Source organism: Bubalus bubalis, chromosome 5, assembly GCF_019923935.1.
Source record: "Bubalus bubalis isolate 160015118507 breed Murrah chromosome 5, NDDB_SH_1, whole genome shotgun sequence".
In the NCBI taxonomy this organism is placed as follows: domain Eukaryota; kingdom Metazoa; phylum Chordata; class Mammalia; order Artiodactyla; family Bovidae; genus Bubalus; species Bubalus bubalis.
In genome coordinates this window covers 33,693,738-33,709,375 of record NC_059161.1, presented here as the reverse complement: position 1 = coordinate 33,709,375, position 15,638 = coordinate 33,693,738, and the positions used below count along the sequence as shown (strand labels likewise).

At 50.6% G+C, this 15,638-nt stretch overlaps 1 protein-coding gene across 11 annotated transcripts in view; it reads left to right on the top strand.

The window, feature by feature from the left end:
• NPHP4 (nephrocystin 4) overlaps positions 1-15,638 on the top strand; it is a 139,947-nt gene that overhangs the window by 15,436 nt on the left and 108,873 nt on the right. For all 11 annotated transcript variants that reach the window (XM_044942913.1, XM_044942911.1, XM_044942912.1 and 8 more), the window contains exons 5-6: positions 10,464-10,636; positions 11,716-11,780. In XM_044942913.1, the coding sequence (XP_044798848.1) occupies positions 10,464-10,636; positions 11,716-11,780 (238 nt within the window). The remainder of the gene's footprint in view (positions 1-10,463; positions 10,637-11,715; positions 11,781-15,638) is intronic.

The window sequence follows — 15,638 nt, the reverse complement described above, 5'->3', positions numbered from 1 at the left end:
CTGTCTGCAGACTGGGTGGTTGCCTTGGCATCAGTTGGTGACATGGTCTTGCCCACGCAGCAACCCTGTGTCTGGCTGCCCTGCAGATAGGGTGTCCCATCCTCGTTCAGCTGCACCAAACCCACAAGCGTCTCTTCCAGTGCCTGCTGTCTGCCCACCACGGGGCCGGGTGCCAAGGCGATGGTGCTGGGTGGATGGGATGGCTGTGGTTCTCACCCTGGACAACTTACAGTCTGCTGGGGTGACACATCCAGGCAGGCGGCAGCAAGTGTAGGTGTGGTGAGTTCTCAGAGGAGACTGACAGCCGCTGCCCTGGGGAAGAAGGGGAGACATAAGCAGGTGGTGAAGGAGGGCCTCTGGGAGTTGAGCCTATGAGATGGAGGGAACCGGCCCAGGATAAGTGGAGTGGCAGAAGCTGTGTCTAAGGGTGAGGGGTGGGAGGGCGGCCAAGGGTGGGCTTGGTGGGTAGCTAGCTGGGAGGGGTCTTCCGGAGACAACGGGGTTTTATCAAGAGCTGGAGGTGTCCCAGCGTCTTCTTCCCAGCTGCTCCTTCAAGCTGCACCTGAACGCAGTGGGTCCTGCAGGGAACAGTACTGGAGGGTCAGTGTTGCGTTGATTTTGTCCTTCTCTGCGCAGCATCAGGGAAGCCCAGTAGGTGTCAGTACAGTGAGTAACGGAGGTGGTGGCGGTGGCCACAGCTGTCCTGGGGAAGGTCTCTGTATGTAACCAAACCAAGCAAGCCGCCCTCTCTGTGGGGGATGGGCCTGCCCAGTCACGAAGCCGCCAGGCTTCTCTGCACTGGGCTGTCACCCACAGTCAGGATGCTGTGTGCAGCGTGGCTTGATGTTACTGGTCCTTACTGAACATGCAGGAGAGGGGGATGCTGCGCCCAAAGGTTCAGGAAAATTAGATATAGCCCTGGGGATGTGTGTCCTGGGGACCAGGATCATGACTGGTGTGTTCTGGCCATCAGATGGCCCATGCTGAACTCCTCAGTCTGGTGTCTGAATCGAGAGAGGCTGTGTGTTGTAAACCACATGTGACCGTGGGCGGCTGTTTAGGGTGCTGTCCCAGCTCCTGCACTGAGTTACCTTTGTGCCTCTGTCTTGGCGTGAGCGGTTGGGGGTTGCCGAGGCCTGGCAGGAGTGCGGTGGCCCCAGTGTTGCTGGGAGCCTGGCTGGGGTGCCGTCTTCCAGGCTGGGCTGTTTGGATTCTCTTTCTTGAGTGGACAGTCACGCCCTGGAAAGCCTGGCATGGTGACAGATACTACGGTGACTGTGTCCTCTCCTGGGGAGTCACCACGGGATGGTTGGCTCCCAGCTTCTTGGGGAGGTTTCAGACCCACCATTTACCTCTGGAGGCCGGTATATATTTCTCTGTCTTGAAGAGCAGTTGGCAGGTCAGAGGCCATGAGTGACAGACACCTTGAGCACAGTGATTGTTCTCAAACCTTGTTTTAACCCTGGCGTTGGAGGGGCCCTGCAGGCTCTGTTGGAAGTGCTGCTGTGTCAAGGGGATGGTGATCCCCTGAGATCAGCAGAGGAGCACTCTGCCACCACTGGAGTCCCAAGATGAAGCCTCCTTCTGTGACCTTCCCCATGGCTTTCCTTGTAGCCGCAGTCACTTCCAAGACAGGCCACATGTGGAGGGTCTGCCATCTCCCCGACCAGCTCGGTGGCTGAGAGCCCTGCAGAGTAGAAGGTGCGTTGTAAGAAACGGCCTTCAGAGCTGCTGCTCCACCTTCTGGGCTCATCAAGGGCTCAGCATCCATGCCCGAGAGGGTTCTCAGGTGTCCCCCCTATCCTGGGAGCTGTGGGTCGAGGCCCTTTCAGCTCAGTTTATGTCTGGTCCGAGCTGTGGGAGCTGAGTGCTGCTCATTCATTTGGTCTCTGCTCAACGGGGCGTGGGGACCAGGGCCATGTGTTAGGGAGGACCATAGTCTTTAACGTTTTCAGAAGAATCTGCACCCTTCAGTTACTGATCTCAGCGAGGCTGGTGCTGGGGAACAGAGCAGTTTTGGTTGGGAGGGGATGCCAAGGCCCCAGAATTGCTCAGCCGAGCTGTGTTCAGGTGCTGTGCCCCAGGCGGGCAGCAGAGGCCAGTGCTGCCCCAGGAATGGTCCATCCTGATGGGCTGCTTGGCAGCATCCTCCCCACCAGCACTGTCCTTTCGTCCTTGACGTTTAGAGTTTAGTGAACTACAGAGAATCCCCTTTGCCGTGTGTGTGTGTGTATGTGTGTGTGCATACATGGATGTACATGTGCACATGAAATGTGGAGCGTTCCTGGGGTGGCCTGGATACGCGGAGGGTCTGGTTATGGGGTTGTGTCATCTGAGCAAAGCTCTGTGTACACACCTATGGGAATAGAGAGAAACACAATTTGCCCTTTTTAGAGTTGATTCTGAAGTTTGGTGAAGATCTTTTTCTGATTTTACTAATTGCCTGGGCTTTTCTGGTTCTACCCATTGGTTGTGGCTCAGGGGCGATGTGATGGAGTGATGGAGGTTACCAGCGGCCAGTAGCAGGGGCCCATCTGGAAATCGATGTGGTTGTCTGGCCTTTGTGTAGACTCATGAATCAACCATGTGGGCTCTGGGTTTTGATTGAGTTGTCCTTGTAATACACAGCCCTGAAAGAAGATGCTATTTCATTACTTTGCAAACAATGTCCTATAGTAAAGACCATGGACCAAAGGAGTCCTGCCTTGAGCCAAGCCGGGTGTTTCTTTCCGGGAGTGATGAATTCTTTACGCCCCTCTTGTCTCAGCCTCCCTGCTCTGCCTGGCGGACCACAGGGCACCAGCTCCAGGCCTCTCAGCTCTAAGCTCAGAACTCTGTGTTCTCCTTCAAGGCTGCCCTCGGTGGAGAGGACTCACCCTTCACTTGCACTGAGATGGTCGATCATTCTTTCAGCCTCTCAAAAGATATCTTTAAAAAATAATCTGAGAGGCCAAAGCACCATGCAGTTCCTGCACTTTCTTTCTAAGATGGACATAATTCTCCCTTAAATTCTTTCCTTAACTAACCACGCTCAGCCTGCAGTGACAGGCTCATTTTTCCTCCTTTATTTATTTTACTCGAGCCACTGGGTAGGAATCCTAGTGGTTCTTCACAGGCAGCCAGAACCCAGATCAGGGGATGATACCTCCAGGGACCATCTCAGTGGCTGGAGTCTCAGGTGGCTCCCTGGCCTCCTGGGACACAAGGAACAGGTCTGCTCCCTCTTCCCATCGCCAAGGCCAGGAGAAACGGGCTCCTGAATATTCTTGTTTGTCAGAGTATTGAGAGGGAAGTGCATGCTCATGCTCAGTCATGTCCAACTCTTTGCGATCCCATGAACTGTAGCGCTCGAGGCTCCTCTGTCCATGGGATTCTCCAGGCAAGAATACTGGAGTGGGTTGCTGTGTCCTCCTCCAGGGGATCTACCCTACTCAGGGATCGAACCCAGGTCTCCTGCATTGCAGGTGGAGTCTTTACCAGCTGAGCCACCAGGGAAGCCCCAAAATACTGGAGTGGGTAGCCTATCCCTTCTTATGTCCCCTGCACTGCAGGTGAATTCTTAACCTCAGAGAGGGAGGTGACTCTCCTTTAAAAGTGGAGGCTGTCCGTAAGAAAGAATGAAACAATGCCATTTGCTGCAATGTGAATGAATGTAGAGATGATCATACTGAGTGAAGTAAGTCAGAAGAGAAAGACAAATACCATATAATATCACTTACATGTGGAACCTAAAATATGGCACAAGTGATTGTATCTATGAAGCAGAAACAGACTCAGACATAGAGAACAGACTTGTGGTTGCCAGGGGGTGTGGGGGGCTGGGGGATGGAAGGACTGGGAGTCCTTCAGTTAGCAGATGCAAACTGGTTTATATTTATAGCATAGGAAACTATTGATATATTCACTATCATGTAATAAACCATCATGGAAAAGAAAAAGAATATACCATCTGATGCAAAGAGCTGACTCTTTGAAAAAGACCCTGATGCTGGGAAAGATTGAGGGCAGGAAGAGAAGAGGGCAGCAGAGGATGAGATGGTGATGGTGTCATTGACTCGATGGACAGGAGTTTGAGCAAACTCCAAGAGATGGTGAAGGACAGAGGAGCCTGGTCTGCTGCAGTCCATGGGGTTGCAGAAAGTCCAACATGACTTAGTAACTGAACAACAGCAACAATATATGTATAACTGAATCACTTTGCTATACAGTAGATATTGACACAACATCTGTAAATCAACTCTACTTCAATAAAATTAAAAAACAAGTAGATGCTGTCAAGGAATGTCAGTGCATCCAAGTGAAACTCCAGGAGGCTCTGCCCAGTGACTTGGCTAATCGCCAGGTTCCTGAACATGCCCTCCCCTCTCCTTACCCACTCTCATGTTCCAGGAGCTGCTCCTGATGTAAACCATTTGCAAAGCAGGAATCCAGCATGGCTCTGGGCACCATCTCTGCCGACAGCGTCTAGGAGGATTTCTTTCCTGTCTGGCTCAACAGAAACAACTCCTGGGGACGCTGAACCAGAAATGGGGGCGGGTATAGAAGTGAGTGGATGAATAGAAGGAGAAATGATATCTCTCCATGATGTTTCCATAGGGATTTAGTTGTTTGGTGATTGAACAGTCTACTATGTGGGCATCCCAAGTGGTGCTAGTGATAAAGAGTCTGCCTGCCATTACACGAGACTTAAGAGCTGAAGGTTCGATCCCTGGGTCTGGGATATCCCTTGGGGGAGGGCATGGCATTCCACTCAAGTATTCTTGCCAGGAGAATCCCATGGACAGAGGATCCTGGTGGGTTACAGTCCATGGGGTTGCAAAGAGTTGGTCATGACTGAGCGTCTGAGCACATAGACATACATGTGGGGACAGTAGAAAGCTTCAAATTTGTCAGCTTCTGTGTGTTCATCACAGTCTCCTGGGGCTGTCTTTGCTTCAGGTTGTAACTGGGTGTGCTGTTTCTGAATAAGCCCAGCCATCCTTCTCCAGGCGGGAGTGGGGCTGGCTTTGGCTGAGGGGGTGGGATCTGACGTAAGGAGGATACGGGCTGAGTCCTGCTCCATCCTTACTCCTGTGGGGCCTTGGGCCAGTTGTTTAAACTTTTGACTCTGAATTAATCATCTGTGCCTGATGAACAGCAGTGTCCACCTCCTAAGCGTCTGGAGTGTAAGCAGTAGGTTCTTCCCAGACAAGCGCCGAGGGAGCAGTAGGGGCTCACTCAGCAAACACTGGCTGGGGGTCTGCTCTGTGCCAGGCTCTGTTATGGTAGGACCTGGACGTGCCCAGATGGGCGAGACGGTGTGTGGTCATTTCAGCCATGGTGGGGTTTGCGTTGTCACTGTAGATGGGAGCTTGTCAGCTCTGGCTCCACAGACACTTTGAGCCAGATAATTCTCTTGGTGTGGGATTGGGTGGGGGACACTGTCTCCAGGGCTGTGTTCTTTTCCTGAGAATAATGCTGGGCCCCACCCCGGATGAGTGGAAGCTTCTGACTGGAATTAGAGATTTTGCATCTCCCGGAGGAGAGTTTTGCTCGGTGGATTCACTGTGCTTGGAGTGGTCAGTCTTGCGGTCGTTCTGTGCAGCAAACTGTCCTGAGCCTCCAGTGGAAGGCTGAGCTGATGGAGGCTGCAGACGCATATGTGGTGTGTTTACCTTCCTGAAGCCACCCTACTAAGGGTTTACTAAAGAAAATTGTCTGGTGGGGCTTCCCTGGTGGTCCAGGGATTAGGACACCATGTATCCACAGGTTCGATCCCTGGCTGGGGAACTGAGATCCCGCAGGCCACGTGGTGAGGTCAAAGAAGAGGAAAACAAAATTGTTTGGAAGGTACTAGTTTAATTTCTGCGCCTCTCTCCCCAGCCTTGTCCTCAGCCTGGGATGGAAGAGCATGTGTCACTTAGGGCAGGTCGAGCGGCTGTGCAGCCGTGGACGAAGCCTCTACACAAACGCCCGTCTTCATCTGAGGCCCAATTTCGATTCTGTCACGTGTGTGAAAAATGGACCCTCAGCCCCGAGGCAAAATGTCCGCGTTTTTGAAGAGGAAGGCATTAAGACAGGAGCATTTCTGTGATTTATTAACCAGTTTATCTTGTCAGGGGGGCACCTTGTCAAGGGCAGATGAGTGAGCTGTGGCATGGGGGGACCAGAGCCCCACTCTTCTGTGTCCCATGGCTTCTCTCTCGGTAATTGGACGGGCTTGACTTCAACTTTTAATCCCACAGTGGCAGCTGATGCATCTCCAGGCATTTTGCATGGCTGCCGCCAGGCATCCTGACCCTGGAGGGCTTGATTTTTTATTTTTTTTTATTTATTTTATTTATTTATTTATTTTATTTTTTTTTTTAAATTTTATTTTATTTTTAAACTTTACATAACTGTATTAGTTTTGCCAAATATCAAAATGAATCCGCCACAGGTATACATGTTTATTTACTTGGCTGTGTTGGGTCTTAGCTGCATCATGTGGGGTCTTTCGATGTGGTGCATGGGCTCAGTAATTGCAGTGTTTGGACTTAGTTGCTCTGTGGCATGTGGAACTGGGTTCTCGGTTCTCTGACCAGGGATCGGATACGTGTCCCCTGAATTGGAAGGAGAATTCTTTACCATTGGACCACCAGGGAAGTTCCTGGAGGGCTTGTTTGCAGAATTGCTTGATCGTGCTTGGGATATCTGACCAAGCACACAGGGGTGGGGTAGGGGTAGGGGGCCTGAGTTCTAGGTGACTTGGCTCCTCTGGGGATCCCCGGCCGGGTGCCTGAAGGGTTGAAGCCACAGAGTTGGGTGGTTCATCCCCAGGGCTTTTACTTGCATAGAACTTCCGAGCTGGTCGGCCATGGGCAGGGTGTGCATTTTCTACCCGCCTGAGAATCCCAGGGATGGGGGAGCCTGGTGGGCTGCCGTCTATGGGGTCGCACAGAGTCGGACACGACTGAAGCAACTTAGCAGCAGCAACAGCAGCAAGCTGACTTTTGAGAGTCCCTTGGACTTCAAGGGGATCAAACCAGTCAATCCTAAGGGAAATCAGCCCTGAATATTCATTGGAAGGACTGATACTAAAGCTGAAGCTCCAATACTCTGTCCACCTGATGCGAAGAGCTGACTCATGGGAAAAAGCCCTGATGCTGGGAAAGACTGACGGCAGAAGAAGAAGGGGGTGACAGAGGATGAGATGGTTGGATGACATCACGGACTGAGTGAACATGATTTTGAGCAAAGTCTGGGAGATAGTGAAGAACAGGGAAGCCTGGCATGCTACAGTCTAGGGGTCACAAAGAGCTGGACATGATTTAGTGACTGAACAACAACAAATTAACCTTTACCTTTGAACTTCTTGAGGGCTAGATTGTGTTTCTTCAACATTCAGAAAACGAAGATCATGGCATCCGGTCCCATCACTTCATGGCAAATAGATGGGGAAACAGTGGAAACAGTGTCAGACTTTATTTTTCTGGGCTCCAAAATCACTGCAGATGGTGACTGCAGCCATGAAATTTAAAGACGCTTACTCCTTGAAAGGAAAGTTATGACCAACCTAGATAGCATATTCAAAAGCAGAAACATTACTTTGCCGACAAAGATCTATCTAGTCAAAGCTATGGTTTTTCCTGTGGTCATGTATGGATGTGAGAGTTGGACTGCGAAGAAGGCTGAGCACCGAAGAATTGATGCTTTTGAACTGTGGTGTTGGAGAAGACTCTTGAGAGTCCCTTGGACTGCAAGGAGATCCAACCAGTCCATTCAGAAGGAGATCAGCCCTGGGATTTCTTTGGAAGGAATGATGCTAAAGCTGAAACTCCAGTACTTTGGCCACCTCATGCGAAGAGGTGACTCATTGGAAAAGACTGTGATGCTGGAAGGGATTGGGGGCAAGAGGAGAAGGGGACGACAGAGGATGAGATGGCTGGATGGCATCACTGACTCGATGGACGTGAGTCTCAGTGAACTCCGGGAGTTGGTGATGGACAGGGAGGCCTGGTGTGCTGCAATTCATGGGGTCGAAAAGAGTCGGACTCGACTGAGTGACTGATCTGATCTGATCTGAAATTGTGTTTCTAGGTTCCTTAGAAATTATTTTTTTTTTTTTTGATGTGGACCATTTTTGAAAAAGTCTTTATTGAATTTGTTCCAATTTGATTATGTTTTGTGTTTTGTTTTGTTTGGCCGAGAGACACATGGGATCTTAGCCCTCTGACCAGGGATCAAACCCTCACCCCTTGCATTGGAAAGCGAAGTCTTAACCACTGGATCACCAGAGAAGTCCCTAGAAATTCTTTAGTATGTGCGGCGCACTCATTAGAGAGGCAGTAAATCATGTTTGGAAAAGCATTACTCCTTACCCATCAGTAGTGAGGGGATGAGGCACTCAGCTCTTGTGTTGCCTTGTAACATGCTGAGCTTCCAAGGCCGACCCTGCTGGTGAAAGTGGAGTCTCTGGGACAGACCAAAGTGGGGCTCTGTGGTTAGTTTGGTCTCAGAATAATTGTTTGCAGTGGTAAAGGAAAGGGAGAGACAACAGCCATGAATTGGTACTTGAAAGTGAAAGTTGCTCAGTCGTGTTTAACTCTTTGCAACCCCATGGATGACTCTACAGTCCATGGAATTCTCTAGGCCACAATACTGGAGTGGGTAGCCGTTCCCTTCTCCAGGGGATCTTCCCAACTCAGGGATCAAACCTAGGTCTCCTGCACTGCAGGCAGATTCTTTACCAGCTGAGCCACCAGGGAAGCCCAGTTGGTACCTGGGACATGCCCAAAGCAGCTGGTCCTACTGCCTCCGGGCAAAGGATTTCAAGGTGACCTCTAAGCTGGAGGATTATGGCTGCTCTGCATCAGAGCTGACAATGTTTGTTTCACTGCCAAGAAGAAAAGTGGGTAGTGTCTATAAAACCGATATGCACAGGTGTAAATGTGGGAGGTGAGATAATGACAAACCTGACTTTACGGTGGGGCTTTTAAGAACAGTACTCAAGTCTTGGAAACGGAAGCATAATTCTCTCTTGGTCCAACCACCTGTCAGCTGTAAGTGGTCATTATTTCATCATTTTGCAATAAAAGATAATAGAATAACGATTTATATCTCATGGCTGATGTTTTAATGTGTCTCTCTGTTATCCTGGGCTGACAGTCTGTGATTACAGTAAACGTTTTCTTGGTGACACCGTGGTAATGACTCATTAATGGGGGATTAGTCCAAGTTTAAATCACATTGCCGCAGCCCGGCCTGGCCCGGCCCTGTGTTGGGGGGTGGTCTCTGTGCTCATTTGGTGACCCTACCACCTGGGCTTCGCCCCAACAAGGACGCGGGATTCCAGGGACCCCTCGAGTACAGAGCCTCAGTTCAGTACTGACCTGGGCTCTCGGGACGCTTGTTCCTTGAAGATTCTCAAACCCAGTTAGTGCCTCCGTTTCTATTATCTGTGTCTACGACGTTTGTTAGTTTTAGATTAGAGTGACTGCACTGGATTTCAGGAGATTGGAAACAGTGGCAGAAGGAAGGTGTTTCTGTTCCCATGTGGCCAGGTGTGTCTCAGCGACAGGAGCTGGGTTTGACCTGTCTGTGTTGTCTTTCTTACTCCCCACCCCGTGGAGAAGCTACAAGTGGGAAACCCTTTAGTAGCAATTTGAGTATCCTCTGCTTGGCTTGGACCCCCGCCTCACCAAACCTTGTCTTAAATATTCTCAAGGCTATATTTTGTTGTTGTTCTGTTGCTAAGTCATGTCTGACTGTCTGCGACCCTGTGGACTGCAGCACACCAGGCTTCCCTGTCCTTCACCATCTCCCGGAGTTTGCTCAAAGTCATGTCCATTGAGTCAGTGATGCTGTCCAACCATCTCATTCTGGACTGGGGATGACAGAATGAAATCCTCAAGAAATCCCAGGATATTGCTTAGTTAAAACTGAGAATTCATTCAGATGCAGCCTCATAGTATTTCCACAGGAAACAGGGATTAGAGTCAGTATTGGTGAGTTGTGATTGAAGTTTGGGCATTGCATGAAAGGGCTCTGTGGATGTGTGGGCAATGTGGGCAGCTTGGTGGACGTGTGGGTGTGGTGGGCAGTTCACTGGATGCATGGGTGCCATGGGCTACTTATATCTTTGGGCTCATAGTCCTGGCAGGTGATGGGGTGGGGTGCATGGCTGCCCCAACCCCTTTCCTCTCTAGAGGATCTGATGTCTTTTGGCATCTTTTGTGGGTGAAAAACTCCCACAGGAGAAGCAAGCAGTCTTGCAAGCAGATGCCGGGTGTCCTGGAAGGAGGAGCTGTGACCCCAGTGTCTGTCTCTGAGGGGGTCCCTTCCTGGCCACTTCTCTCTGGTGCCTGGAAGGGATGCCGTTCCCCACATAGTGTGTTTGCAGCATCGACGTGAGAATGGTGGAGGTGAGGAGGGAGCCCGTCTGCGTCCCTGAGCTCCCTCCTTGCAGGTCGAGAGCGTTCACTCTGTCCGCTTCTCTTTGGCAGCCCTTGTATTTTCACACGTCCTTGAACCACCCTCATATTGTGGCCGTGGTGGAGGTGGTCGTTGAAGGCAGGAGACGAGACGGGACCCTCCAGGCTCTGTCCTGTGGGTTTGGAATTCTTCGGATCTTCAGCCACAAGCCGGAATCTCCAACTTCCACTTCCCAGGACAAACGGTATCTGCCTCGTTTTCTCAGTCGTCGGGGTTCCCAGCATCTTTCTGTGGTGAATTAACTGCTCGTCCACAGTAGGAAGCTCTGAATTTGTCAGTTTGTGTGTGTTTATCATGGTCTCCTGGGGCTGTTTTTGCTTCAGGCTGTAACCGTGTTTGCTGCTACTGTGTAAGCCCAGCCATCCTTCTCCAGGTGGGAGCAGGACTAGCTTTGGCCAGGGGGGTGGGATCTGACGTAAGGAGGATACGGGCTGAGTCCTGCTCCATCCTTACTCCTGAGGGGTCTTGGGCCAGTTGTTTAAACTCTTGACTCTGAATTCATCATCTGTGCCTGATGGACAGCAGTGTCCACCTCCTAAGGGTCTGGAGTGTAAGCAGTAGGTTCTTCCCAGACAAGCGCCCAGGGAGCAGTAGGGGCTCACTCAGCAAACACTGGCTGGGGGTGTGCTCTGTGCCAGGCTCTGTTATGGTAGGACCTGGACGTGCCCAGATGGGCGAGACGGTGTGTGGTCATTTCAGCCGTGGTGGGGTTTGCGTTGTCACTGTAGATGGGGGCTTATCCACCCTGGCTCCATGGACACTTTGGGCTAGGTATGCCTTTGTTACGGGGCCGTCCTGAGCAATGTATAGTCTCACAGCCGACGAGATGCCAGTAGCCCCCTCCCTGCCCAGCTGTGACAGCCGAAAACATCTCCAAACTTTACCAGTTGTCCTGACGGGGCAAAATCCTCCCTGGTTGGGAACAACCACTCTAGACACACAGCCATAGAAGCCCCTCAAATGTTGTTTCAAATCTTGGGATGTTTTCAGGCACAAGCTGCTTCCCGGGCATTGTTTCCAGTGCCCTTGCTCAGGCTGCATTCGGACCATGCAGTGTGTACTCTGGACGAACTTGCCCACCAGCACTGTGGGCTCATGGAGCTGATGCTGTGCTCAGGCGTCTCTGTTCCCTGCAGAGGGTGGTGGAAGCTCCCAGAGGGGTGGAGCGGAGGTCCCCACAGGCCCTCCTTTTGAGAAGCATAGCTGGGGTCCTGTGACTGAATGCAAGGTGCTGATGTGCGGCTCACGCGTCTTGTTTTGCAGGCTGAGACTGTATCACGGGAGCCCGAGAGCCCTCCTCCACCCACTCCTTCAGGACCCCATAGAACGTAAGAGACGCGGCCTGGCCAGGCCTCCACAGCACCTGCTCATCATGTTACTTCCCTGAGTATTAGAGCGTCACCAGCTTAGCTCAGGTGTTAATAGATCTGAGGAATGTGGGCTTGGAGTCTGACATAATTTAAAGACCCAGGGACTTCCTTGGTGGCCCAGCAGTTGGGACTCTGTGCTCCCACTGCAGCAGCTGAAGGTTCCATCCCTGATCGGGGAACTGGGATTCTGCATGCCAAGCGGTGCAGCCAAAAAGTAAAAAAAAAAAAAAAAAAAAGGAAAATTTAAAGACCTGAGACACATGAGCCTGAAGGGAGCACACAGCTTTGTGAGGATGACCCCATGGGGTCCACCTGGAGGGAGGGCTGCTGGCCCCCTGGCCTCAGGGTAGCAGCTTTGCCCCCGAGTGAGTAGTTGCTGTCTGTCACGGTCACCGGCTGTCCCCAGAAGCCTCTGACCAGAAAGTGCATGGGTCGTCTCTAGCACAGCAAGGTGTCCAGTGGTGCCAATGACAAGGACATCCTGCAGGAGCACCTGCTCTGTGTGGGCTCAGCGCTGAGCGGCCGCCTTAGGGCAGAGTGAGCTTCCTGCCTGCCTCTGTGGCTTCTCCCACCGAGCAGCCAGGGTGCCCTTGGGAGAGACGTGAGGCACCCCCTGGCTGCTGGCTGAGTGGAAGGTGGACGGAGGGGTGCCTGGTGAAGCAGGGGGATGGGCTGACAGGCCATTTCAGGGGCCTGGTGTGGGGCTCTTTTCTGACCTGGGGGATGTGAATAGGGTTCTAGCAGTGGAGGCGGATCTATTTAGGGGGAGTCGGGGGGGGTGACTTTCTGTCTCTGAGATGTTACCTGGATTCCATGGTGGGAACTTGGTGTCTGCCTTCCAGCCTGTGTGAAACCCTGAGCCTACTTCCACTCCCTGAATTTGCTGAAAATCTCATGATAGAGGAACAGTTAGTCAGAAACTTAGCTTTAATGATAAAGACTGGCTTTTAGTGTTAGTTGTTCAGTCGTGTCTGACTTTGTGACCCCATGGACTGTAGTCCGCCAGGCTCCTGTGTCCATGGAATTCTCCAGGCAAGAATACTGGAGTGGGTCAGTTCAGTTCAGTTCAGTTGTTCAGTCATGTCTGACTCTTTGCAATTTGTTGACTGCAGCACACCAGACTTCCTGTCCATCACTAATTCCCAGAGCTTGCTCAAACTCATGTCCATTGAGTTGGTAATGCTATCCAACTATCTCGTCCTCTGTCATCCCCTTCTCCTCCCACCGTCAATCTTTCCCAGTACCTGGGTCTTTTCCAATGAGTCAGTTCTTTGCGTCAGGTGGCCAAAGTATTGGAGTTTCAGCTTCAGTATCAGTCCTTCCAATGAATATTCAGCACTGATATCCTTTAGGATGGACTGGTTTGATCTTGCAGTCCAAGGGACACTCAAGAGTCTTCTCCAACAACACAGTTCAAAAACATCAATTCTTCAGCGTTTAGCTTTCTTTATAGTCCAACTCTCACATCCATACATGACTACTGGAAAAGCCATAGCTTTGACTAGATAGATCTTTGTTGGTAAAGTAATGTCTCTGCTTTTTAATAAGCTGTCTAGATTGGTCATAGCTTTTCTTCCAAGGAGCAAGCGTCTTTTAATTTCATGGGTGCAGTCACCATCTGCAGTGATTTTGGAACCCTAGAAAATAAAGTCTGTCACTGTTTCCATTGTTTCCCCATCTATTTGCCATGAAGTGATGGGACCGGATGCCATGATCTTAGTTTTTTGAATGTTGAGTTTTAAGCCAGATTTTTCACTCTCCTCTTTAACTTTCATCAAGAGTCTCTTTAGTTCTTCTTCGCCTTCTGCCTTAAGGGTAGTGTCATCTGCATATCTGAGGTTATTGATATTTCTCTCAGCAATCTTGATTCCAGCTTGTGCTTTGTCCAGCCGTGCATTTCTCATGATATACTCTGCTGCTGCTGCTGCTGCTAAGTCACTTCAGTCGTGTCCGACTCTGTGCGACCCCATAGACGGCAGCCCACCAGGCTCCCCGGTCCCTGGGATTTCTGCGTATAAGTTAAATAAGCAGGGTGACAATATACAGCCTTGATGTACTGGAGTGGGTAGTCATTCCCTTCTCCAGGGTTTCTTCTCAACCCAGGGATCAAACCAGTGTTTCCCACATTGCAGACAGATTTTTTACTGTCTGAGCCACCAGGGAAACCCTTTTAGGTTATTTCCCAATTGAATTTAATCATTGACTTGCCAGCATTTTCTCTCCTGAAGTATCCTTAGACTCAGTAACTGTTATACAGCAAGCAACCCCCAACCCAGGTCCATTCTAGGACCATGGTTCTGGTGGAGGGTATGGGGGCTATGACTGTGTGAGGGGCCTGAGGAGGGACAGCCACAGACTGACAGCTCATCCTCTCAGGGTGCATTTCCAAAAATGTGGGGTATTTTTCTTGACTGGATGATGCATTCCCATAATCCAGAATTCAAAGTATGAAACAGTGTGAGAAGGTTCAGATGAGGTCTCCTCACTCCTGTGCTCAGCTCCTTGCCTACATCACAGGTGATTTCTTCTCTGGGGTCTTGTGGGTCCTTCCGGGTCTTCTGATAACACACGAGCGAATGTGCACACCCATGGTCTTGTTTTTGCCACCGTCTAGTCATCCCAGACCTTTGTTTTTCCCCTTAACCGTCTATCTTGGAGGATGTTTCATATCAGCACTAGGAAGCATGCTCACTCTTTTTACCACCGGGTGGCATTTAGTTGAATTGCTGTTTGTGATTGAACTGCCCCCTGCCAAACAGACACTTGGAGCTGTTCTGTAGGAGCAGAGGGTTGAAAGTACAGTGAACATCTGCCCTTTTGTGAATGTGCACGTGGATCTGTAGGGTAAATTCCTGGAAGTGGGATTGCTGGTCTGGGGGCCCTTCCCTGTGCAGTTTTGTATTATTTCCCCTGTTTGCCCTCCATGGAGGTTGTACCAATGTGCTCTCCAGCCAGCCATGTAGCAGAGTGCCTTTTAGGGCATTTAACATCTTACAGTAAGCAGATCCCATGTGTGGAGTGGTCAGATATTAAAAATACAATTTTCAATAAAACAGTTTTATTTTCTGATGAATGCACATTTAGTTCTTATGAGAACACTTAGTGTGCCTCAGGAGGTGGTGCGTCCCGTCAGTGGAGGAAATCAAGCGGTAGCAGGATGCATCATTTGGTGGCCATGTGTTGAGGGCGTGTCTGTGTCCCCCTTAACTCCAGGCCCTGTGGTCCTGCGCCCAGTTTCTGCTGACGCCTTCCCTCCACCTCCCAGAGAACTCTGTCTGAGCTGTTCCCAGCAGTTCCTTTCTGAGGACGCTTTCCTTCTTCCCATTTCCCCAGCATGTTATCCAAACCTTCCTTGGGATTCGGATCCCATTCTCCCATGTGTTACGGGTGTCAGTGGGCTTGTATCTTAGTCACTGCAGACTTGTGTCCTCTTTGAGGACAGGACTCTGTCTTAGAGATTGCTGGCTGCCCAGCACCTAGTTCTGCTGCTTTGTGGGGCTTAGTGAATGTGAGGCTGAGATTGAAGAAGAGATATTCTTGTCAGAGCGCCCTCCAGGGTCCCTCTGATCATGGGAGTAAGCCATACCTGACTATACTGCTCAGGGGAAGAGGTGAGTGAGAGATTCTATTATGTCAGATCAGAAACAAGTGTCTCTTTCATTGCAGTTTTACCAAAGAGAGGTATTAAGGGTTGATTCTTTTTTGCTCTTGGCTGAACAAACAGAGCAATTCCCCCTCTCCCTAGAAAAATACTTTTCCTGTTTGTCTGGCTCTTTCCCAAGATGCTCGGCTTATTGGCCGGTGTGACTGAAGGTG